General features: G+C 41.0%; 1 protein-coding gene across 8 annotated transcripts in view; it reads left to right on the plus strand.

The window, feature by feature from the left end:
- Positions 1-12,839, plus strand: part of PTPRM (protein tyrosine phosphatase receptor type M) — a 568,788-nt gene extending 555,949 nt beyond the window's left edge. For all 8 annotated transcript variants that reach the window (XM_075270676.1, XM_075270675.1, XM_075270678.1 and 5 more), the window contains 3 exons: positions 859-1,022; positions 5,103-5,238; positions 12,152-12,839. In XM_075270676.1, the coding sequence (XP_075126777.1) occupies positions 859-1,022; positions 5,103-5,238; positions 12,152-12,205 (354 nt within the window). In that variant the 3' untranslated portion in view covers positions 12,206-12,839. The remainder of the gene's footprint in view (positions 1-858; positions 1,023-5,102; positions 5,239-12,151) is intronic.
- The last annotated feature ends 13,571 nt before the right edge of the window (positions 12,840-26,410 follow it).

Consider the following 26,410-nt stretch of genomic DNA (forward strand, 5'->3'; position numbering starts at 1 on the left):
CAGAACAAAAAGGGTTACAGCTTCAGCTGGCCGACAATGGATCCAATGTGATGGAGGTTAAAGACCGCTCCCGTTGCCTAAAATTGCCTGTGATTATATTGCCTGTTATTGTGATTTTAGGCAATGTAAGGCAGTGAGAGAGGTCTTTTACCTGTATAATATTGAGATCCGATGTAAGCCAGCTGAAGCTGCAGTCCTTCTGTTCTGGGTGTAGGTGATGTAAGGCAAGCATATGCACTTCAAACTTTAGAGCTCCGAAACTCCAGAGGAGGAGGGGGAAAGCTCCTCTGATGTAGTTGCTGCTCGGAGGGGAAGAGCTAGCAGTGATACTCAGCTACACCACAACCTCCAACACACCTCCTATGCACTCTTATGTCATTTGTATAAGAATAAAACTTGATTTACATCACAAGGAAAAAAAAGTATATTCTAAATTTTGAAAAATAAGTATAAAGTTAAGGCCCCACGTAGCAGGTCACAGCAAAAAAAGCACTGTGGAAAAAAACACGGCAGCAACTGCAGGCTTTCTGCTTCTGTTTCTATAGGTATAATTGAAGTGCTGCGATTTCCAAAACCGCGATGGTTTCGAAAATTGTAGCATGTCCACTGCGCTTATTTTTCTGTAATGTGTGCATGGGATTCACTATTCGCTATTTTATTATCAAAACAAAATCACCCTGGTCACAAATATTCAGGGAAGGAGTTTCTTGGTTTAGCGAATGTGATAAACCGTCTGGAATGGATGTTTATCTTGCTTATTCTCTTTTTCTGACCGCTCAGAACATTTTTTACACATGACCCCTATGTGGTTTTGTTGGTAAGAATAATCTGATATTTACATGGCTTTTTCTTTTACAGCCTCAGGATGGTTACAGAATGGTTCAGCAATTCCAGTTCTTGGGCTGGCCAATGTATAGAGACACTCCAGTATCAAAAAGGTCTTTTCTAAAGCTCATTCGCCAAGTAGACAAGTGGCAGGAAGAATACAATGGAGGAGAAGGCCGAACAGTCGTACACTGCTTGTAAGTGGTGCAGATTTGTATCAAGGGGATGTATACACCTCTGTCTGAATTTCTATTATATGCTGATAGAAAAACAGAAATCTTAATGGTGATGAAGCCATCATATGGTGGACAGAAACAGATCCAAATGGATGACTATAATGGGGGTCACTGCTGGATGAAAAAGTTGTGCATAAACAGTTTTTTTTTGCTCGTGATTTTGGGCACAATCTCCTAACTGAATTTCTGATGAACATCCCCTATGAGCACAATGAGGAGCATTTATGAAGGCTGCAGCCTCCTCATAAATCTGTCTGCTGTCCCTATATCAGAGTGGAAATCTACACCAGTCTACTGGCATAAAATTCCATTGTAACTTATGCCAGAAAACTCTAGTGAGTTATAATAAATCAGTTATGGTGTATCGACCCCTCCATGCCTCTCTGTATCTGCACATGTCAGGTATGGTCTACTTATCCCTCTCAGTTATCTCTGTATCTGCACGTCAGGTATGATTTACCTACCCCTCTCTGTCCTCTCTGTATCTGCACATGTCAGGTATGATTTACAGCCCCGTTCTGTCCTCTCTGTATCTGCACATGTCAGGTATGGTGTACTGACCCCTCTCTGTATATGCACATGTCAGGTATGGTTTACCGACCCCTCTATGTCCTCTCTGTATCTGCACATGTCAGATATGGTTTACCGACCCCTCCATGCCTCTCTGTATCTGCACATGTCAGGTATGGTGTACATCCCTTTAAACAGCTGCTCTTCTATCACTATTTTACCATTTGCTAATGCTTTATAGTGTAGGATTTTATCATTTTACAAAGTTTACAGAATATAAATAACTATTTCAATATATTTGGTAACCAGCAGTTTGATATTTTTAACCGTTAAGATGTTCGGCTGCTTTACACAAGTCAGATGCACCCGAGCCGCTGCCTGCAGACTATTTCCTTCCACTCTGTTTGCCTAGCAGCAGGAAGCCCCTTCAGCATCTCTTATTGTTCCATGTAAATCTCATGGATTATAAAAGTGATTTTACATTTGAGAAGGCTCCATCAAGTTTGTATCCCTTAAGGTCAGACGTGACCTTTTAGTAGCATTGAAAGCTTTGAAACAAGCAGTGAATATGCTTGAAATCCCTTTCATGTAAGTGACTAACCTTCTAGTAAGATTGAAGTATGTTCTGGTTTGTTGAGGATGACTGAAGTAACCTTTAAAAAGAGAGATTTTAAAGGAGAATGAAATAGAGGTCTGGCTATAAAGACGGGGACCTGGTATTAAACTGTTTGTGTGTCCTCGCAGTTATAGTTAATATCACTGAATAAGGTCGCAGGCCAACTCCTACATCAATACTTACAATATTCAGTGGATTCATGCCCGATATAAGACTTTCTTTTAAGAAAATTTCCAGGTAGGCTTGTAGGATGACGGCAAATGGTAAAGAACTCCTTATTTGTTGTCAGTCTTTTAAGAGGACCTGTCACCTCCCCTGCCACAACTATTCTAGGAACAAAGCTGAAGGTTTTTCCTCAAAGTCTGTATTGTGCCGTCCCTCTGTTGTTCCTCCTGAACATTTAGAAGTAAATAGACAATGTAAGGACCGGAGTCAGGGTCAGGCAGTGCAAAGTGACACAGCTGGGCAAGCAACACTGTGCAACTAATGACAAAAGGGGTCGTAGGCCCTGCGGCTATAACTATACTGTAGATCTGAGATGAGGCAGACCAATGCACTTCCTAATTGAAGTGCGCCTGCCACGGCTCCTATGCTACTGTCCAGGCGGCTAGGGTCAGGGAAGAGGAGGCCCTGAAAGTGCTAGGGACTGGAGTCATGAGGGTCACACCTAAGCAGAAAGCACAGTGTAACATGCAATGCAAAACAAAAGACAAAACAGCATGGAACGAGGGAGGACCACAAGTCCCAGCAAAAACACAGTAGCGAAAGCGAGGTCAGACGAGCCAGAGGTTAAGCCAGGAGATAAGAGTAAAGTACCGAATCAGAAGACAAGGAATAGTCAAAATACAAGCCAAGTATACAATAACCAAAACACAGACTGAAAGACTCTCAGACAGGAAAACTGACAGAGCAGGAGACCAGGAAAACACAAAGTGAATGGCTGGCAAGGATCCATGCCTGGGTGGGGTTTAAATAGCAGCAGAGAAAACCACCCACAACACCTGTGATGACTAATGGCATGGAGAACTGAGAGCAAGGAAAAGATTAACCCTTAATCACCTAAGCACAACCAATAGAACTCTTAATACGTCTCCCGGGGAGGCGCCGTGCAGCAAGGAGACCGCGGCGACTCCTTATCCTGACAGACAACTGGGTAATATCAGTCAAAAGGATGTGTTTCGACATAGCCTGGAATTAGAAGTGATGGGAAAGCGTCAGACTGATAACTGAGAGTTATAAGAAAAGATGACAGGTCCTCTTTACCTTTGTAAAGGGGCTATCAGACTGACATATGTAAGCACTGATATTCATTCCAAAGGCCATCATTAACCCTATATGCATCCCCTTTTGTTACTCTGAACTCCACTGACCATGGTAGCCCATGTCACGTGCCGTACAGTCTAGCCACATGTGTCATGTTACCTGGTGTTAGGATTTGTAAAGTGGCTACCATGATGACCATCATTGTGACAGCTACTCATATCTATCTGTAGAACATAAGACATGGAAGATATAGTCTGTCAGGAATTGTATTTTCTACATCTGTTCTGTGCGATCTGACATGTACTGGAATAGTAACATCTATCATCTATTCATGGAGTCACCAATAAAGTATTCAGATCAGAGATGTCACAGTAAAGAACATTGGCCGTAGATGTTAAATGTCTCCTAATATCACAACAGAGTCCACAACTCACAGGCACATTTAGCATGACCAAGTGTGTATGGTATTTGTAAAGAATGGAGGGCAAGGAATACAAGAAAATCCAACACTTAAAAAGTCCAAGCTTCAGTCATTCAGATTTTGAGATATGTCTTGTATAGTTTATGGTAGCCAAAATCTGAAAACTCTCCTTCTGAAGAGATAGCAAATGCTTCATGTCAAGTACCACTTATAGCTTCTATATACCAGATGTTCTGGATCATTTTTTCAGACTCTACAAGCCAAGCACCCCTGAGTGACAAAACAGGCCAACTGAGTACCCACAAGGAGATGAACAGCTATAAAGGTCTACAAAATATGAATATGTTCCCTTTGACGCCTCTGTTATTAGCTCCCTCAGATTTATTCTACCTGTCAAAGCTATGAATGAACTTTGAGGAGTTAAGGGGGTCTTTGCGGGTGCAATTGGTTTCTGCCAAGTAATGGATCCGACACTGCATTATGACTTGCAGATTTATAGGACGCATCACCAACCAATAGCATATGAATCACAATAGGGCATGCTCTGCGGACGCCAGAATAGTCCACCTTGTATAACCGATGAGCATTCTCAGGAGTGGGCGGCACAGTGTGAAGGAGAGGAGGCTTCTTGAGCAGGGCAGGTTGAGAACCACTGGTCTACATCATATAGATAAGACTATAAACCAGATGAGCAGAGAATCCTATAACCTACATACAATAACCTGCATGTACCTGTTGCTAGTGAATGTATCTCAGAGTCTTCCTCTGGGTATTATAGATCTGATAATGTAGGAAATCCTCTGTCCTGGTAATACTAGTAATAAGTGTAGATTATAAAATATGAAGCGCCATTTCTTTTAATTGTCACCAGTTATCTCAATTGCAGCGATAAACATTTGACGACATATGACAATTACATTTTACTGACAGTTTCCCTTGAAACCAATAAAACACATTTCCTAACCCAAAGAGACGGTTGGCAAGTTATAATCCACAAATGTTACTCTACTCGCAAAACAGAGTTGTATATAAATATATTCTCCTATGAACAGACATTGATGTCACATCCCATTATTCGTGTCTGTGACCCCACTTACGTTCCATTTCTAGGTGTTACTTTTAGTATAGGGGCCGCAGGGCTCATGTGGTGTATAAATGACTCTGGTATGGCAGTAATATATACACACTCTGGGTATACAGGCTGAATCACCTTTAACTCTTCCTTTCCCAGGAATGGAGGAGGTCGCAGTGGTACATTTTGTGCAATTAGTATCGTCTGTGAAATGCTTCAGCACCAGAGGGCAGTGGATGTTTTCCATGCTGTGAAGACGCTTAGGAACAATAAGCCTAACATGGTGGACCTTTTGGTAAGTTTGTCTAATTATGTCACTGAATAGAAATGTCTCATTATCGCAGCTGCAGCAGACATTCGTGTACGGAGCAGAAATGCCTGACAACACAATGAGCATTTTCTCACCACGGGGATGGCGTATCCAAATCGAAAGACAGATCCTAAGGCATTGTAGAATGAACTTCGAGCTATAGGATATAAAGCAGGAATCCAGCATTCTAGCAGAACAAAAACTTCATATCACGTCCGCTGTATTAAAAGGAACATGTGGACCTTTTATACAACTAGATATATCATTTATATTGTTCCGATCATTATCATCTGGGCTTCTTCACTGCACATAGTTCACACTGCAAATACTGTTATTTGTGGAATTCAGAAGAGTTCCTAAATAGGGAAAGAAAACTCTATAGGACAAGTTATTTGTGACATCAGCAGCTGAAAGTGGTTGAAGGTTATATATCGGTTGTGGAAAGATTATTATTTTATTGGTGTAACACTAGATCTAGAAGTGTCAGCCACATGTCATCCGGATTATTTCTATGCAAATTAGTCTTCTCGTAGCTCAGGGGATGTTCGCCCTGTGCTCTGAGCACACCCACGTCATCAGCAGAACTTGCATCACCTCCCTCCCTCTTGATAGAAGTTGACTGTTTCAGCTCCTCTTCTTAGCTTCCTACTCCCATCAGCGCGAGCAAAATCTTACGCATGTGCTGTATGCTCTGCCATGCAAGATTTTATTCACGCCTACAGGAGGAGGAAGCTAAGAAGAGGAGCAGAAGGAATCAAATTCTATCAAGAAGGGGGTGGGATGATGCAGGTCCTGCTGATGACACGGGTGTGCTCGGAGCATAGGAGGAATGCCCCCCTGTGCTCTGAGAAGGCTAATTTGCATAACAATAATCTACATTTTTTCGGGCAAACGGCTGCAACAATGTGCAAATAATATGTATGCCTACAATAGCCTTTCTAAAGGTTACTTGAGCATAGGCTTAGTTAAAATCAAAAAATCGCAATGATAGAATCCCTTTAATACAGGTTCTTATACAAAGGTGAAGGGACGTTTCCCACTCTCAGCTTATTCTGCACAAGTACTTTATGCCCATTTAGCTGTATATTAGGTTATAAGCCCTCTGTCCAGCCAGTCCATGTCCACGTCCATTCTAATCATACATTGCAATAAGCATTACAGTTATCATTAGTTCAGCTACATTTAGTCAGGTCTGTTTCTCAAGTGTTAAAATGACCTTCTGAGCCAAAAGCTGATGCCGCTCTTAGGCGTGGGTAACTTCACAAGTCTCTTTTTAATCCGATTCTAAAGATCATTGATTTCTCAATCCAGCAGCGGAGCCTTTGTCTACCAAATACATATTTGCAGCAGGTGAAGCGAGCTGGATGGAGCTGAAAGGGAAAAATTCCTGCAATGTAAATGCAATCCTCTTTATTTTCCCTGACTAGGACTCATAATGCGCCACATTCTTGTTCATAGTATAAGCCTGCTATTTAATTAATATGTGATAACAAGAACACAGTCATAACATAGTGCCACCAAGTATAATACCAGTGTAAATTGCTGGCACTGCTCCAGGAGGGAAGGGGGGCACTAATTCTATTTCCATGACGCCAGAGGCAGCTTGTATGAGCAGACAATGGATTGTGTTCTGATCCTGAACCATGAACCTGGCATCTGTTTATCTCAGCACAGGAACACTTCACATTCTCAGATTTTGTATGGCTGCTTTATCCAAAAAGTTCCCAGCTCAGTATTTTTCTAATTAGTTTTAAAGTTTCAATTGTGGATCTTGTAGAGAACACAAAAGGGAACACGAGGAAACGGAGTGTCGGATATTTACATGGTAGGTTTCATTGTTTGTTCCCGCCATTGAATATTTAAAGGAGCCTTACAATTTCACCAGATAAAGATTATTCATTGTGCAGTAAAAGGTTAGACAAATTGTCTATGTTATTTCTGTATCAATCCTTTCTTCTTGCACTCATTTCTGCGTAGAGGGTTAAAATCTGTCCTTGTCATGCAATGAACACACATGGTTGTAGATAGAAGGCTCTTCTACACAGACATATTAATAGTTTCCCTTTATTTTTCATCTTAGAGCTATTAGTTTGGGGTTTATGATGTCTTATGCTAGTGGAAACTTGTTTTTGAACTTCTTGTGACCTGACAACCCCTTTAAGAAATTGTACAAAATCATGGCCACTTTCTCCCAGCAATAGCACCACAACTGTTGCTTTCACCCCTTTGGAGCGTAACTGCAATACCAGGCATAAACCACTTATTTTGAAGAAGAGCAGCTATATTTCCGTACAACCCTTTTAACTACTAGCCGAGAACCGATTGACTTTATACGTTAGGGCGGTGACCATCTCTGCTTTCTTGATCACTGCATACACAGCACTCAATGAGAGCTGGTCATGTCATCCGCCATGTCCTGGGAACTGCCGGAGTTGTTGGTTCTACATGATACAATAATAATAATACATTTTATTTATATAGCACCAACTTATTCCGCAGTACTGTACAAATTGTAGGGTTCTACTACAGACAAAAAGATACATTATAAAGAAATAGTCATATCACAGAATGAGACTGAGGTCCCTGCTCACAAGAGCTTACAATCTATAAGATGCAGGACACAAGAGGTAGCAGCGGCAGCATCAGAGGTAACAATTAGAGTTGAGCGAGTACTGTTCGGATCAGCCGATCCAAACAGCACGCACGCATTGAAATCAATGCACGCAGCCGGCACGCGGCGGGTTAAGCGGCCGGCCGCCGTCAAACCGGAAACACCAGGTGCTTCCATTCATTTCAATGCGTGCGTGCTGTTCAGATCGGCTGATCCGAACAGTACTCGCTCAACTCTAGTAACAATGCATATACAATGGTCAGACAATTTTGTAATAGAGGTTACTGTCATTACACAAACATAAAACTGTTTGACCATCACCAGTCGTGTCCTTTAATGTGCAGATGGTGTTAGCCTGAAACAACATCATATCATGTGGGGTAATATGGGAGCGGGAACAGAGGAGGGTTAATTTTAGGGATTCTAATTATGATACGGAAGGTTTAACATTATTACTTGCGATAGGCTTGTCTGAAAAGATGTGTCTTTAGTTTGCGTTTGAAGCTGTAGAAGTTGGGAGTTAATCTGATTGTCCGGGGTAGAGCATTCCAGAGAAGTGGTGCAACTCGGGAGAAGTCTGGTATATGAGCGTGGGAGGTTCTGATAATAGAGGATGTAAGTCTTCCTCCTGTAACTGGGGCTAATAACGTGGGAAATAAGTAAACAAAATGGTATGTTAAAATTCCCCAGAACCTAGGGAGGCACAATAATGGGGCAGATTTATTAAACCAGTCTAAAAGCAAAACTGTCTTAGTTGCCCTTAGCAACCAATTACCATGTGGCTTTTTTTTTTACTCTGCGCTGACAAATGAAAGCTGTTATGTGATTGGTTGCTATGGGTAACAAAGACAGTTTTTCTCTTGGACAGTTTAATAAATCTACCCCAAGGTCTAAAGAAATAAGTAAAAAAATAAAGTAAAGTTATATCAAACGAATGTCACTACCATGCCCACATCACAATTTCCAACTCTTCCCCAGTGACACAGTGCTTCCGTTGCTTTTTCTTTCTCTCCACTGTTTTTTTTTTTGTTTTTTGTTTTTTTTTACTGCCATAGCCTTAAGGAGTCTACCACCAACAACTTCTTACATGGTGCTGGAGGAAACTTATCTTTTTTTTGTGTCTTTTTTATTTTTTTTGTGTGGAATGTTAATGCCGATACAATAAACTTTTAGGCTGAGGCCCCACTTTGCGGAAACGCAGATTTTTTGTTGTTGCAGATTTTGTTTCAGTTTTTGGAGCCAAAACCAAGAATGGCTACTACAGCAATGGGAAATATATAGGAAGTTCTTATACTTATAACTTCTGCTCAATCCATAACTGAGTTTGACTCAAAAAACTGCAGAAAAGTCTGCATCAAAAAAAGCTGCATTTCCACAATGTGGGGCCTCAACCTTAGGGGGAATTCACACTACGTAACGCCAGCGTGTATCACAGCCGTACACGCCGGCGTTACAGCAGGGCTGCAGAACACTTCCCATTCATTTCTATGGGAGCCGGCATGCGAGCGCTCCCCATAGAAATGAATGGGCTGTTTCTTTCACTGCGAGCAGTCCCATTGAAGTGAATGGGAAGTGTTCTGCAGCCCTGCTGTAACGCCGGCGTGTACAGCTGTGATACACGCTGGCGTTACGTAGTGTGAATGCCCCCTTAATCTGTATGCAAATGAGGTGTTTTCCATGTTCGGGGGAGCACCTGTTTATGCCTGGGGTTGCCGCACATCAAGATATGCCAATCTTTATGTTCCTGGGGTTGCTGCATGGTAACCACAAGCAAAAATGAATGTTTTGGGAGATGCGGCCATACCTTGGTTACCCCAAACAACTCACTTGCCTGTGTTTTTGCCCATATAAAGCTGACTTTCCATGCACATCTGATTTCCAGAGTTTTTCTCTTCATACTGTACACATTTTTGCCTGGTAATAAAAACTGCATTAATATTCTGATTTTGATTCTTGAGTTCTTTAAGCAATAAAAAGCTTCAGCTAGAGCAAACTTCAGCCGAACATGGACAGATTGCATTTTTATATCATGTTTGCCCAGTGAGATGAAAATCAGGGAATAAAACATCTTGCATCTATGGGAAATAACAACAGAAGCAAAAGTAATGAGTGCTATATATATATATATATATATATATATATATATATATATGTATATGTATATATATATATATATATATATATATATGTATCCTGTAAGAAATCGAAGTCACTTATTACTTTATATTTCACCTGTGAGGCTGTAGAATCCTATGCAAATAGAAATATATACAGGAGAGGTCAGTGGCCATGGAAAAAGAGCAAACCATATATCAGAATTTACAAAAATATTGTGTGTTGTCCACTGATAACAACTTGTACAGTCTAGGGACATGTGGAATATAATGGCCTGTGTCCCCCCCGTCCAATCTGTGAGTATTCGTACAATTGTTTGGCCAAGGGACTGAAACAAGATCCAAAACTTGAGTTTAGAGCATTGGAACCAACTCTTCAATAATATCCTTACTTGCCCACTTTCACCAGACCTTCATTATTGTAGGAAAAAAAACACAAAAAAAAATTGTAAAACTGACAACATGAAAATATTAACATTATTTCATTCACATGTGTAAAGGCATATGGAGGGAAAGGGACTTGGCCAAACAAATAGGGACAGGGTTTGTGTAAAAGAAACCACCAAAGTAGCAGATTTTGAGCGTTCCTGGATGTGAAAGAGGTGTTCTCAATAGAGTTATGGGTGGGGCTGGAGGTGTTCCCAGTAGGGTTGTGGGTGGGGGCTGAGGAGGGCCTGAAATTTCCTGGATTTTAGTTGGTAAGTATGGTAAAAGTGCGGCACAATGGATCAAATAAATAGAAATATCTAAAGCATTACATTGGATTACATTGGCATAACATCATTCAGTCCATTCCCTCTTCGCTTTGCCTATCTTTTCATTTAATTTCTTTGTTTGGAAAATAGCAAAATGGCAAATAAAATAACAGTATGATTAAAAATATGTGAAAAGAATTGTGAATATAATAATCTGTTATCTAAAAAGGATGATTCTATCTCTTAACCAAATGTTACATGAGAAATAGTTTTCACCTATTCACTGAATATTACTTTGGAAAAGATTTTAATGGTGGAGCTCCAACCACTGGGACCCTTGTCAATTGCTCCACCTCATAAGACCAGGGCCCCATGGGTTGGAAACGCTGCAATTTGCCCGCGGCAGAAACAGCACTGGAAAAATTGTAGCATTTTACAGTAAGTGCAAAGTGGATGAGATTCTAGCAAATCCCATGCCCGCCTTGCAGTAAAAATCCAGCGTGGTTTTGGAAAACGCAGCGTGTCAATTATATCTATGGAAACTCTTGCAGTTTACCCATAAATGTCATTGTAATAGAAAATCTGTGGATGAGAACTTTTTGTTTAAAGCGCTGAAAGAAGAACCGCAATGCGTTGCTGCCGCAGGTTTTTCCACACTGCTTTTTGGCTGTGGGGCGTCCTTTAGGCTAGAGTTTTTCTGACCCCAAGGCACTTTTCATATTGATTACCTATCCACTGGATAAGTCATCATTATCTGATCTGTGGGGGTCTATCACTTAGGCCCCACACTGATCAGCTGACCCATCTCCAAATAGCGCCAGAATTAGCTCTGCTCCTCTTGAAGTAATAGGGCCCGTCCACCATATAATGGTAATTCTGGTATAACTCTTCTCCTATTACTTGAATTTCTGGCCCATCCTTGCCTATAGCTTCTGGAGTCCAAAGGGAGCCAAATCAGATCACTAGTGTTGGACCCCCATCAATCAAATACTGTGAATAAGTTATGAGTATGAAAAATGACTGAGAGCTGGAAACCCCTTTTAAGATAAAGGAAGAGTTATAGCAATTGATGTGGTCCCAGTGTCAGATTTAGCGGTTTTTATTCACCCCTTGGACAGGTGGGGAATGTTATTGGCTGGAGTAGCCTTTTGGTTTGGCCTTAGAGTACCATATTGCTATCGGATTGTGGTTTTTGCTTCTAAAAGATACATTATGTGAATTTCATGCCAATCATTTATGCCTTTATCCAAGTTTAGAAGTATTGTATTATAAATCAGAACAATGATGCTAGAAGTTTCTTTTGTGAAATACACTTTAAAACATTATAAAAGAATTTATTCTTATTGAAACAAAAAAAAATCGACCTAGCTCAAGAGCAATGGAAATTATTCGTAGCGTGGCATGATTTCAAGCCGTCTGCTGCCTACTGTGTGTTCATTGTTCTAATCAGAATATTTGTATTCTCTGCCCTCTTCCAGGATCAATACAAGTTCTGCTATGAGGTGGCGCTGGAATATCTAAATTCTGTCTGATTGCATTGATGAGACAACAGAAACATAGAAACTGTTCATCTCCATCTCCCCCATGAACAATGTAAATTGTTCCTTGATATTTGTGTATATACAATGAGGACTTCAGTGTTCTGCTTATTTTGCTTTCTTATAATTGGCTCTTTGAGGAGCTGGAGAATAGTGATCTGGAAGCTGTCTGCACTGCCTTTTTCCCCACTGTCTTGCTGCTTTCCTGACACGGACGCATCTTGAAGTTTATGGATCAGTTATCCACAGCTACCAAGTCGCCTGATAGAAGCAGCAGATTTTGGCAAATGAATGAGCACAATTCCATTCTTATGAAGGATCCATGTTTTTTGTTTGACTGACTTTTCTGTTATTGTCCTACCTACAATAGTGTTGTTTTTTTATATTATTATATTATTATTATTATTATTATTATTATTATGTTTTTGTTCTGTGGAACATGGAGATCGGCACTATGACAACACACAGTTTTTGTTACATTTGTACCGCAATGTGTTACAAGAGAACATGACCTATGTATTTATCTGTTTTTAAACTGCATTTTAACAGGTCGCCCTTTGTTGGATTATTATTACTTTATTTGTATCATTTGAAAAGAACTAAATAATTAATTTGCAAAAAAAGAGGAAAGGATAAATAAAAAAAATATATATCCACAGTTTCCTTGTGTACTTACTTAATGTGTAGAGCATGAGCAGAGTGAGGAGGGAGAATATGGCATGTGGGCCTTGTATTATGGCTGTACTTTATAAGCATTACATAGCACTACGTGTGAAGGTACTGTATAGCTACTGCGGTTTGGGTTTTCTATAAGTATTGGATAATGTATCCTGTACACTAAATGAAAATTAGTTGTCATCACACAGCTCCATGAACATATAAAGGTGTAGGTACCCCAAACGGTGCTTCAGAATCCATATCGGCCTGTATCACAGTACCAGCCATGGCACTCTTTAAAGAGGACCTTTCACCACCTGCACCAACTCCAGTTCCTAGTATCTGTTAATAGCCGCTGTTCCACTTTTGGAATTTTTTCACTAGCCCCCACCATTCTGGAGCAATCAGTGCTTCTATAGGCTCTGTACTGTTAAGAGGGCGGTGTCAGGCAGGAGCAGACAAGGTGTGTGATTCTGAGCTCTGACACTGGCTGCCTCTGATTGGAGCTCTGAATCACACCCCCAGCTTGACACCGCCCTTCTGACATTACAGGGCTTAAATAGTGCATCAGACACTAAAAAGAAATTTACTTGTTACTCAGGAATGGTGGGGGGGGGCTAGAGAGAACATTCAAATGGAACAGAAAACAGTGGGCTGGTACCTTTTAACACAGACCTGGGCAATGTCCGGCCCCCGGGCCATATCCGGCCCTCTGACTTGTTCAGTCCGGCCCACACAGCTTTGAGTAGGGAGGCGTGTCTAGGGGGCGTGTCTTAGTGCCGGCCGAAGATGGAGATGTGGAGCGTGTCATAAAGTACTGAGAGATGTAAGGTGAGCTGCAGGGTGGAGAGAGAGAGAGAGAGTGTGTGTCTATATGTGTGTCTGTATGTGCGTGTCTATATGTGTGTCTGTATGTGTGTGTGTGTGTGTGTGTGTCTATATGTGTGCCTGTCTGTCTCTCTGTATATGTGTGTGTGTGTGTGTGTGTGTGTGTGTGTGTGTGTGTCTTAGCAACCTAGGGGCAGAGATGGAAGGGGAATGTTATACTAGGGCAGAGATGGCAGATGTAAGGGGGGACATGAAACTGGGGGAGAGATGGAGGGGGGGGACATGAAATGGGGAAAATAAAGGAGGATATGAAACTGAGGGAGAAATGGAGGGGGGGGGCATGAAACTGTGGGTAGATGAAGAGGGCACTTAAACTGGGGGGACATTAAACCGTGGAGGAAGCTGTAGGGGGACCTGTCTGCCTGTAGTTGCCCCCAGTTTAATGTCACCCTCCAGCTACCCCTACGGTTTACTGTCTGCTTCCAGCTTCCCGAGTTTAATGTCCCCCTCTAGTTGCCCCCAGTTTCATGTCCCGCTCCAGCTGTCAATTTATTGCCCCCCTCCAACTACCCCCACTGTTTAATGTCCCCCTCCAGCTGCTCCAGTTTTGTGTCCCCTCTAGTTTCCCCCAGTTTATACTGGGGCACCAGGAGAGGGACTTAATACTGTGGGGCAGTTGGAAGGGAGCATTATAATGTGGGGACATACAGTGTACGGGTGACTGTAGGAGGATTATACTTTGTGGGGGCACATGGAAAGATGATTGGGAATGGGCGGAGTCAACATAGAAGTGGGTGGAGCTAAATTTGCTGTGGCACGGCCCTCTAGCATACTTTCAATTTCTTATACGGCCCCATGGGAAAATTAATTGCCCACCCCTGTTTTAACAGATGCTAAGAACTTTAATTGATGGCAGTGGTGAAAGGTCTTTGTTAGAAAAACAGTGCCAGTGGCTCCTAAATAATGGCATTCACAAATGATCCATACAGTGCCACCTAACAATTGCTCACATAGTGTCAGCTTCTTTGCCTCAATTTATTTTGCTTGCTTATACAGCTCCATCATATTCCAACTCACTTTACAGATATTTCCTACCAATATATCATTGGAGGGTTGGAAGAAATCAGAGTACCTGCAAACACAGGGAGAACATCCTAGCAATTGTTGGATACAAACCCATGACTTCAGCCCTGCAAGGCAACAGTGTGAACTACCGAGCCACAATGTTGCCCTATAGCAATGACAACTACAATGTGATATAACATTACAACCACTGTCTACTCACCACCTCAACATTACATTAAAGGTGTTGGCCACTTTCAGACCAATATTGACAAACAAATGTACAATAAAAAGATATCCAATTTTCCAATATACTTTCTGTATCACTTCCTCACGGTTTTCTAGATCTCTGCTTACTGTCATTCATTCTGTTACTTCTAGTGGATAAAACTCTGACCATGGTCATGTGATGTGCACAATAATCGGACATCTGCCTGGTAATCAGCTGTGCACCTGTGTGCTTATCACATGACCATGGACCGTAAATCACATGACCATGGTCAGAGTTTTATCCTCTAGAAGTAACAGAATGAATGACAGCAAGCAGAGATCTAGAAAGCTGTGAGGAATTGATACAGAAAGTATATTGGAAAATTGTATATCTTATTATTGTACATTTGTTTGTTAATATTGGTCTGAAAGTGGCCAACCCCTTTAAGCCTGTTCATAGCTACCTTCTATGACTTGAGATAACATAGATTTCTGAAAAAAAGACACAAGTGGCATGTATATGGTACTGCTGCCCATCTTTGTAGAATTGATGGTTTTTATGTCTAAATGCATTAATAATATCAATATAATATACACGTAACTAGTAAAAATACACTCACATGTATTATAAGAATTAGATAGTAGTATTGCTCTTGAAGGCAAGCTTTATTAGTTTTCAGGAATAACCATGACTTCATTTCATTCCTTAGTAAGCAAGAAAGCAAGAAGTGAGTGGGGACCAGGGCTTAACTTGCATCTCTCCTTTTAGATGACTTTTCAGAATAAGGGAGGGTTCACACGGTGTAACGTGCCGCGTGATGTGGCACGTCTATGCCGCGGGACCCTTTGCGGGCTGTACACGCTCCCATTGATTTAAATGGGAGCGGGGATCGTATGCGCCGCGATAGTTTGCAGCCGTGATTTTGCGGCCGCAACATCACGGCCGCAAACTAGCGTGGCGCATACGATCCCCGCTCCCATTGAAATCAAGGGGTCCCGCGGCGTAGACGTGCCACATCACGCGGCACGTTACACCGTGTGAACCCTCCCTCAGATGTCATAAGTAAAGGTACATGAGGAATACTAAAACTTCTGACCATTATACAGCTAGTACTCTGCCTTTATCTCTAGTTCAGTTTCCCATTAGTTAGTGGGTGAGTCTATCTGCTGTGTTGCCTCTCTTAGGGTCTGTTCATACGGAGTTTTTTGCAGGCAGATTTTGACACGGAATCTGCCTCAATATCCGTCTGCAAAAAAAGCTCCCATTTCATTTAGCTTTTTTTTCCCCGCTAGTGATTTTTTTCAGATAGTGGTAAAAAGAAGCGACATGCCCTATCTTCCCACGCATATTCCGCAACAGACTCAGCTGCAGCATCCGCGGCGGGAGACTCACTCCTGATTAGACCCATTCATTTGGTCCTTATCAGGAGTGGGATGCTGATGCACTGTATCAGCATCCCGTTTCAGCTAGCCATGCGGAGAAATCACATGGCGGAGAAGGTTTCCGCCATGTGAACTAGCCCTTACGCATGTCATGGAGAATATAGGACGTTCTGATCTCCCTAACTCTCTCACTCCCTCAGAAGCAGAATGGAGGACATTAAACCGTAGTACTGAACAGAACTGATGTGAATAACGTGAAAAATTAAACTTACTGTTCAAAGGAGTTTGTCACAAGTGTGACACATATTAAATCACCAACCTCAACTAGATAGATCAGGTTCATCTCATTGTAAGACTTTTTCCCCATGAACATTTGTGCCTACATTACTGAGATATTTACTTATTTTGGAATATGCAACTGAGCAATCAAGAACACCAACAGTAGCTCCACCCCCCCTCCCCCTCCCCGAGTGCTGTGCCCCACACTGCACTGCTATGCTCTCCTTCCATCCTCCCTTCTTTGAATAGCTGGACCAAGGAAGTTTTCTGCTTAGATTCTTGGTGCTGTCACTTAAAGAAAGGAAGGCGAAAGGAGGACATTCCTGGCAATGTCAGGTGTAGAAGTTTGTAGCAGCGGAGCCGCACTTGGTGAGCTTGACCTATCTAACTGTATAGCTGATTTATATGCTTCACCCTACTGACAGACTCTTTAAGCCTAATGCAAATGACAGTGAAAGCTGTTTTAGTAATGGCCATCACACAGTCATTGATTTCAGTGGGGCTATTCACGTCCGTTTTTTTGACGGTCCACTTTGTCTGGCCTGACGTCCTATTATAGACTCTTTTCAAAAAATAGTCAACAGCCTCAAATTTATGAGAGATTTATGAAAACTGACGCCCTATGGATGCAAAATGGCTGTGAAAAAAAACTAATGTTGCATCCATTTTTACTGTCTATGGGTGTGCATGAGGCCTAACTCCAGCAGCGCATCACACGACTATTGTAAGAACAGAGAGTGAATGAGAGAAGTCACATCTCTGTTTTCTTTTAAGGGACAAAAAAAAATGGTCAGTTTAAAAATGGACATTCTATATTTGTCTGATTTTATGGACACACAAAACAAATAGAAATCAATGGGTCTGTTTGAAATTTTAAAATGACATAGATGAAAACAGACCAATGAAATTCATCAATTTGTTTAATGGTGCATTATATTTGGCCATCAAAAAGGATAAACAAATATGGAACAGAGATAAAACAGCTGTTCATGACCATGAAACAGACATGGTCATATGAATATAGTCTTTCAGCCATCTTTCCCCCTCCATAGACCTCTAAAGGCAGCAAGTAACCTGATCCAGTGTGAGCTGACAGTCAGTCTTATCTCCCAAGACAGATTTAGCTTAAGAATTTAAACGGGGAGAAAGCAATTTATAAGATTTTTTTCTTTTTTAGGAATATTGATTTATAAATCAGCTTATTGTAGGGACTCATCAGCAAGATGGTCCCTACTCATTTTGCATCACAGGAACTAAGCTATATCATTTCCTCCTCCTATAGCCTATGGGATTCATACGTAGATTTGACACATGACATCTGCAGGCCTTGGTTCTGTAACTTCTGTAAGATGAACTGGATTTATGTAACTACTCTACCTCCTACTGTTCTGACTGATACTATAATAATGGCTTTCTGCTATTCTTTTTATCCCAGTAAGGTTCCACCTCTGAATTTGACACTATAAGAGGACACAGTAAATGGTGCACTGCACTGCAAACTTGCAAATAGCATCTAAGAAATCAGTTGTCAAGTATGTACAACACACCAGTACCCAGCAAGTCCTTGGTGAGAGCTACGAAGCAATGAAGAACTGCTGAACTTTTCGAAAGTCTAAAGTTTTTGCATTAATGTATTTCAGTAACATGGATGAGCTGCTCTAAATAAAATGCAGTCAATCACATTTGTTACAGGATGAGATGACGATCAATTGAATTACCAATAAATATGTTCTGCTTCAAACCAGAGGAAGCACCAGGTGAATGACAATAAGTCTTGAAAAATACTTTCTCCTAAATACAGCTAAGGCTTTTGAAAAATGGAACTTGGGAGCTATGAAATGCGCAATATACACTATGTGAACATAATTTACAATGTAATGAAAGTTTGAAAAATGATGTTTTGGAAGGTGTACCTGATGGGAAACATAAGCACGTAGGAAAATGGTTAGTAGTCTGATAAATGCTGAGCAGCAGTCTCGCTGATAGATTCATGTGCTCAATATACTATTGTTAATGCAGGGGAATGTTTTAAAAATGTGCGTTTCTTAAATTTATGATTTTCCTGATAATACATTCAAAAGGGCAATATATTTCCTGCGCAATATGAAAGTGTAAATGATGAGAATCACAACTGTCTGGCTATGCATTATTCAGACTCCATCATTGCAGAAAGGCATGAGTCACTCAGCAGTCCTGTTAGACACAAAACAGATGTGAGGACGGGTCTGCTCAACGTACCTGGTGTGGTTTGTCAGTGTGCAGAGTCGCATCTGTTGCATGGGAAGATTTGACAGGGTGGTATTACTGCTGGTACCCCCATCTGTGGGAGATCTGGAATAGTTACACAGTGCAGACTTAGTCTGAAAATATACAGATGTATCACAATGGCTGATGCTGGATGATAAATCTGGCATATGTATAGACCTGTCATGAGGCTACCCAAGGCTTCGGCATCAGGCAGCACCTCCTGGCACAAACAGGCACCATCTATTGGTTTATTCCAATAGGTAGAAGCTGATATTTTACTCTCTGCTCCAGTCTGGCCTCTGCTTCTTACCTCAGAGGGTGCTGCAGCGTACTTCAGCGTCACTTGAACACCAGATGCAACAGGAGCAGGGATTGGTGACTAAAACATTGGCTGCTACCGGTTAAAATAATCAAATAGGTAGCAGTCAAACTTGTACAGCACCAGGGAAGGTACGTAAAAACAACAAACTGTTATACTCACCCTTCCTGGGCATCCAGCGGGCCTCTTCCAGCTTGTATCTGATGTCATGCACCTTGGGGTTACTGTTGAGGCCTGTGATTGAGCCTTAGCGGGCACAAGGGGTGCACCAAACATGATGTCAGAATACATGGCATGCCCATCAGGCGGCGGTCTGAAGAGAACGTCAGACGCCATGGGAGACCACAAAGATGTCCAGGAGATGTGCAAGGTGAGTATAAGTGTTTCTTATTTTTCCTCACCTCCCCCAGGCCTCCACTTATTATACTCTAGGGTCTGGAGAGACCCCTGAAAATAATTGTGGTTTTGTGGGTGAAGAACCCCAAACGTTTTATACCAAAAGGGGATAATATAATGTGGGGGCCAATAAAGGTGGTTTTATGCTGTGAGGGGGTCAGCAAAGGGGCTAAAATAATGTGTGTGGGAAAAATAAAGGGATTTTTTGTTCTTCAAATGGAGTACCGTGGTCTGCAAGTCTTATTTTAGGAGGGAGCATCTTTCTATAGGACACTTCAGGCAACAGAGAAGCTAAGATCATCCGGTCTATAGACTGTCTTTACAATACAACTTTGGCATATGTTTGGTTCATTGCACTTTTAAGCCACACCCATTTTTATGAGAATGCACATGTCTCTAGAAAGTAAAAAAAAGATGTACCACCAAAGATGTCTAATTGTAATCATATTAGTAAATCTGGGCCTAAGTGTTCAATTCTCCTGCAGCGCCACCACAGGTTAAATAAAGAATTACATTGTTTCCTTTAAAATCAATAAAACACTAAATAATACTAGTCAGAAAACATGCCATAAATCCCCACTTATCATAAATTGAGGGGGGGGGGGCACTAGCCCCTATTCCTGAGGTGTGCTTTATCTCTTTATCCTTTTAATGAGGGGGATAGAGAAACAGTCAGTTTCATCAAGGTGCCGTCATTCTCAGGATCAGTTGGCGTCTCATCAGTTAATCTGTAACTGTTCACACCATGGAAAAGAAGAACAAATTGAGGTAGACTTCCATCACAAATTCCTCTCTACTTTCCTCCCTTCTGCTTTTCCATCAGGCTGAAAGAAATGGGTCTATTTAGCGGAGCGAGCTCCTTGGGTTCTGTGGCCGAATCAGCTACATTGAATACAATGGTATCCAGGGCACCACAAAATCTGCCATGTGACCTTTCCCTTATACAGACAACTTACCATAAAAGGTAATGGTAGAAAATCGCCTTTAAGTTGCTTAGCTCATGTATCTTATAAGGGTAGGGGTTCCCTTTAAATTCAAAGGATAAAATGAGATTTTCTTTCCCTGTTAAATAACCAGGGGCTTATGTGCTCCTCTGGTGAAGTTACAGAAGTCAGGAGTAATGTATGTGCGGAAGACATCAGCCCTTACACTTTAATAAAGGATTATGGCACAGTTGGGACTCGCTTTAATAATAACAGTTTATTGTGCATAGCAATAACCTATATTGTTTCCCAGCCCGTTACCTCTTAGCAGGTGGTGATTTCTAATGACATAGTAATGCCTTATAGTTATAAATATAAGTGAGGCTCACGCACCTCCGGTTATTGTATGTGTAATGTGTAGTTACATTGACAGTAAACTATACAAACATTCACATGTAGCAGAGCTGAGCTGAACCTTACATATTGAAGTTATGGGCATGGTTCTTCCACATTATTAGAATTTTATATATATTATATTTTATAAATATACATATTATATTTCTTTCATTCTTTTTTTTCCTGATCAGCAAAACATAGGTTGTCAGGATAATAATAAAATAAAGATGCCGTCTTAATCAGAGGTGTAAAGTATAATATGCAATGGAGTCTCCACTTACATTGTACAATCTATAATACTGGTGTCTTCTTATGTTGTTGAGAGGCCTTTGAACCCACTGAGGCTTCAAGGTCCAATAGTGATTGCTACCTCTACACCTCCTATAGCTATGCCCCTGGTCTTAATAAGTCAACCTCTGGCCACACGTCTTATTCAAGCATATGGAAGCCATAGAGCATGTGCTCCTCACATGGAAGCTTCCTCTACTAGCCAGAACTGTAAATGAACAATGGCTCTCATATTGGCAGTCTAAGTGTTGGTTGATACTAGCGCTTTACTCCATCCGGGAGGAGTCTGCATGGAAACCCCCCAGACGGAATACAATCGCAATTGGAAGTAATGTGCTGTCAAAGCACATGGACCCCATAGACTATAATGGGCTCCATGTGCTTGCCACGCACTGCCCACACGAATGATTCAGAGTCCATTATAGTCTATGGGGTCCGTGTACTTTGACAGCACATAGCTTCAAATTGTGATTGTATTCTGTCTGGGGGTGTCCATGCGGACTCCTCCCGGATGGAGTACAAGCGCTAGTGTGAACCAACCCTAAGTCTTGTCATTGCGTACCAAATTTCTCCAGCTTTACAGCCAAGCATTTACAGCATAACTTGAATATCTTGGACTATATGCTAATAGTAATTGTATGGCATGGGGTAAGAGTCCACAATGAACTGCACTGTACTATAAAATTAACCGTCCAGTCTAACTAAAATTCTGACTATATATGACAGAATATATGTAAAGTCAGCGTACTGGATCCCCACCATGCTTCCCAGGCTTCTATGTTCCACCATTCCAGCTGCCCCTATCAGCAATGGGGGAGTGGGGGGGGGGGTAGTGTGGTAGGTGGATATGTCTTAGATTTTCATACAGCACTTTTTAAGTTTTTGGAAAGTCATTTTATTCTTAATGAATATGAGAGCTAAGTAAAATATTAAACACAACCCCTTTAACATTATTACTTTTATATCTTACAAAAATAGAATTATACAGGCAAAACCCTGCCTGTCTGATCAATTTCTCTCATTTCAACTGTTATTAGTTCAGGCAAATAGATATTCACTGGTGGGATGAATATAGAAGTAAGTTAAAATGTAATTGGCTAGAAGCAATGATAATGCTATCCAATTTTACCCCTCCAGTTTTTCAATGTCCTTAGCCTTAGCTTTTGAGTACCACCAACAGATGGATTAGATTTAATTCTCTCTTAGAACCAGACCCCAATTCTTGTTGCTGATCTAGGTGATCACCTGCACTTCACTCTGTTTTAGCCATGTGCATGTCTTAAAGGGAGGTCGCCAGCAGGAAAATCAGTAACAAACTAATGACAGTACCTTGTAGAACCATTTCCACACTTTCCAAGTATGTCTTTCTTATTCTGCCTTGTAGCTCCATTTTCATAAAAACCTATTTTTTTTTTATTCATATGCAAATTTATGATTTTCATGAAAATGGAGCTGCATGGTAGAATAAGAAAGGCATCTTTGGAAAGTGTAAAAGCCCCCCTACAAGGTACTGTCATTAGTTTACGTGATGATGAGAGACCCTCAGTTATGTATCTTCCTTTGAAATGTATTATTCCTTATTAATGTTAGTCTTAATGTTGTGTTTAAGCTGTGTTTATATTGGTGGTCAATTCGCTTCAGTGGTTTTATGTGTATACCATGGGAGATTGCCCTTTCTGGCCAGCCAGTTTACTAGCTCTGGACAACAGATGTTAAAGGAGGGGGAGAGGACTAATGACCCTGAATTCAACCCCAAACACACATCTTTCTCCAGCCAGGAAACATCCCTCTTTCTCAAGATCCTGAGGAGGGGGCTACTTTGAAGGGAGGTGTGGCTGCACATTAACCTTATACTGGGAAGAAGACCGAGATTCTCGGTCACTCAGCAACCAGGCAGCTAGGTTGTCCCTTCTGTACAAGAAGACCCTCTACACTTGTTCTGATTCCTGGACAGCATGTAGGGGACACATGCTCTATTACTGACTTAAGCAAGTGCTATGAGGCCTAGGAATGAGGCCCCAGTGAACCTGACCACAACTTTGGTATTATTCTTTTCTATTCTTGTAATTTTATTTTCTGTACTGTATTTTGATTTTAGCTGTATTTTCTTGACAATCCTCTGACGTATACTCTGTATATGTTAGTCGCTAGTACCGACCCACTGGGGTTAATAAATATATAAAATTTAAACTTAAATCATAAAGCTCGTTTCATATTATCCTATGAACTTATGCATTCACAGGGTGTGAGTGGAAGGTTAAGAAGGGTGATCGCAGGTGTGCCAAGCGGCTTGGCAAGGCAAGATCCTTCACAGTTTGATACTGATTTTCTTGCTGGCATATCCCCTTTAAGAGTAGGAAAGTCTGAAACTCAGCATCAAAGTAACTGATTTGAAAAAAAGTTGATATTCTAAAAAAAAAGGGAAGCAACCCAAACTTATTTTTATCGGTTTTGTACATGAAGAAATCACTGTAATCCTAAAGGGTTTTTTTTCAAAGTTTTTTCCTAGCTTTATATAATATAGCTAGGTATAATACTTGGCTTTTATACACTATAATATAGAAAGGTATACTGTTGTTGAACAATGTAACTTGTGAGTGAAAGAGTAACAAAAAGGAAAATGATGCATGTTCTATTAATAAGTCTATTTGTTAGCATGCAGGACATATAATAATGGTTCGGGCACAGAATTTTCCAATGCAACTAAAAATTCAAAAACTATCACATTTTATATAGCAAATCTCAGTGAAAGTACAGTAGCTTTTATTTCATCACAGAGGTAGACAGGTTCCACTGGAGCTGTAGATGCTGTGAAATGGAACGGTGTAAGCTAATAAAAAACCTTTGAGGAAGGTTACAGCTCACACTTGGAGAAAACCTATAATTGAAATGAAATGTAATTGTAAATGCAATTATAAGATTGGCAGGCAAAAGTAAAATTGTACCAAGCCTAGTAATACTTGTGTAAACAGGTGACTTATTGCCACATAGACTTATTAATTTACAATAGGAAAACACAATGAATAAGTCTCAGCATTTGCAATATTTCTCATGTTACGTGTAAGGAATGTTTCCTATGCATCTGAAACAAAAAAATAATGCAATAATGCACATATACCTCCCTCTAAAACTGTATGGGGGAAGAAATCTGTGAGACAAGAAAACCTGAATCTGTTCATGCAGCACTGGGAATGTACACAAATGTTATTGTCTTACAATATGTCAAGATGCAGAGAATCTACAGAAAAATCCCATGTGCTGCATAGTAAAAATCTGCAAAAATCCCGACAGAATGAGCATGTTATGAAAGTATAAGGAGAATCTCCAGTGTATGTGGATGGGACTTGTCAGACTGCTTAGAATCCCACCCATCATGAGAATGGGGGTCCCATGTGCCCTATATGAATGGAGAGGCAGGTTGCACATGGGATTCCTTGAGACATCTGGGCAGTGTACTTGGCATTTCTTCTGTAGTTCCTTAGAGGTAAATGGAACTACAGCGCGGATGTACAACCTGCTGGGCACATGGGGGCAATGTTCTTGTTATTGCTGGTCAGACCACCATTCATCAGTTATTGATCAATCCAGTAGATAGAAAGGAATCTGTAGTAGACATCAAATGCCCCTCAATATTTTCATATAATATAATGTATTACTTATTTCTGTTACTCTTATATCGCCAACCTATTCCACAGCGCTTTACAGACATTGTCAGCTGTGGCCAAACATTTTGAAACTGACACAAATTTGGATTTTCACAAAGTTTGCTGCTTCAATCTTTTAGGTCTTTTAGTAGATGTTTCCATGGCTTACTGAATTACAATGATATGTATATGACTTGAACTTGTATTGACAAAAATATCAAGTTTATAAGAAATACTCAATATTTACAGTGTTGACCATTATTTTTCAAGACTTCTGCCATTCACCCTGCCATGGTGAACTTTTTTACATAGCGCCAACATATTCCGAAGCACTTTAAAAATCAAACATGAACAAACGGTATTAGACATTACAATGTGACAAATAAATTAGCATATTAAATAATAGGAGTTTGGACTCTGCTTGCAAGAGCTTACAATCTATGAGGAAACAGGAAGACACAAGAGGTAAGACTCAGGATGCTTTTATGTTGTTATAACACAATACTCATGGTGGCGCCTGATACTATTCTATCACAGTAGACAACAAAAGCCACTGAAAGAGTTGAGTTACATGGGTTGTGCCATTATAGACACTTTTCCACCATTCACAGGACAGTGGATAAGAGTCTATTCACATGGGGCCTGACAACCTAGGTCAGGGGTAGGGAACCTTTGGCTCTCCAGCTGCTGCGAAACTACAACTCCCAGCATGCTCCATTCACTTCCATGGGAGTTCCCAGAACAGCAGAGCCAGTATGCATCCTGGGAGTTGTAGTTTTGCAACAGCTGGAGAGCCGTACGTTCCCTACCCCTGACCTAGGTCCTCCAGTGATCAGGAGGATGGGAACAAGCAGACTTTAGGTGGACTCTCAGACTCCCGTCCTTATCATTGAGAAACCTGGGCAGTGTTGTATATACCGTGGTAGTGGCTGCCACAGGGCCCGAGACATTAGGGGGCTTTTCAGGCCCCTGATTTATTTTTTTTTATGTTTTTTTTTTAATAGGCTCTTGCTTGCTTGAGTAACCCCAGCAGGTAACGGGCCCTATTTACTTACCAGATCCTACTCACAGCTGCTTGCTCTGTAAAAGCAGAGGCGGCTATGAACAGTGCCAGAGATAAGTAAGTAAATAGGGCCTGCAAACCCCAACAAACACTGCTATTATTATACTCGGGCTTTATTACAGTATAATAAAAAAATAAAATAGGAAGTAATTCAGGACAAACAATTGGAGATGTATATCAAACCTTTTACAAAAGAGACATAAAACATTTGCCCAGGATATTGAATTATTTTATATTGGCAGGGGACCTCATGTGGCGTAAACACTAAACCGCAGTAGAAATGCCACAGAAAAAAATGTGGCATTTCCACACACAAATACATGTAGCAGACACAATGGGGTTTCCAAAACTGCTGCGGTTTTGTAAATAGCAGCATGTCATGTATACCTATGGAAACTCTGGAGGTTTTGCTATAGATATAATGGAAGTAGAAAGCACTTTCTGTGAAAAGCGCTGCAGGGAAAAAATGTGATGCACTGCCGCCACAATTTTTCCCACAGCGCT

This window comes from Leptodactylus fuscus, chromosome 4 (genome assembly GCF_031893055.1).
Source record: "Leptodactylus fuscus isolate aLepFus1 chromosome 4, aLepFus1.hap2, whole genome shotgun sequence".
Taxonomy (NCBI): Eukaryota; Metazoa; Chordata; class Amphibia; order Anura; family Leptodactylidae; genus Leptodactylus; species Leptodactylus fuscus.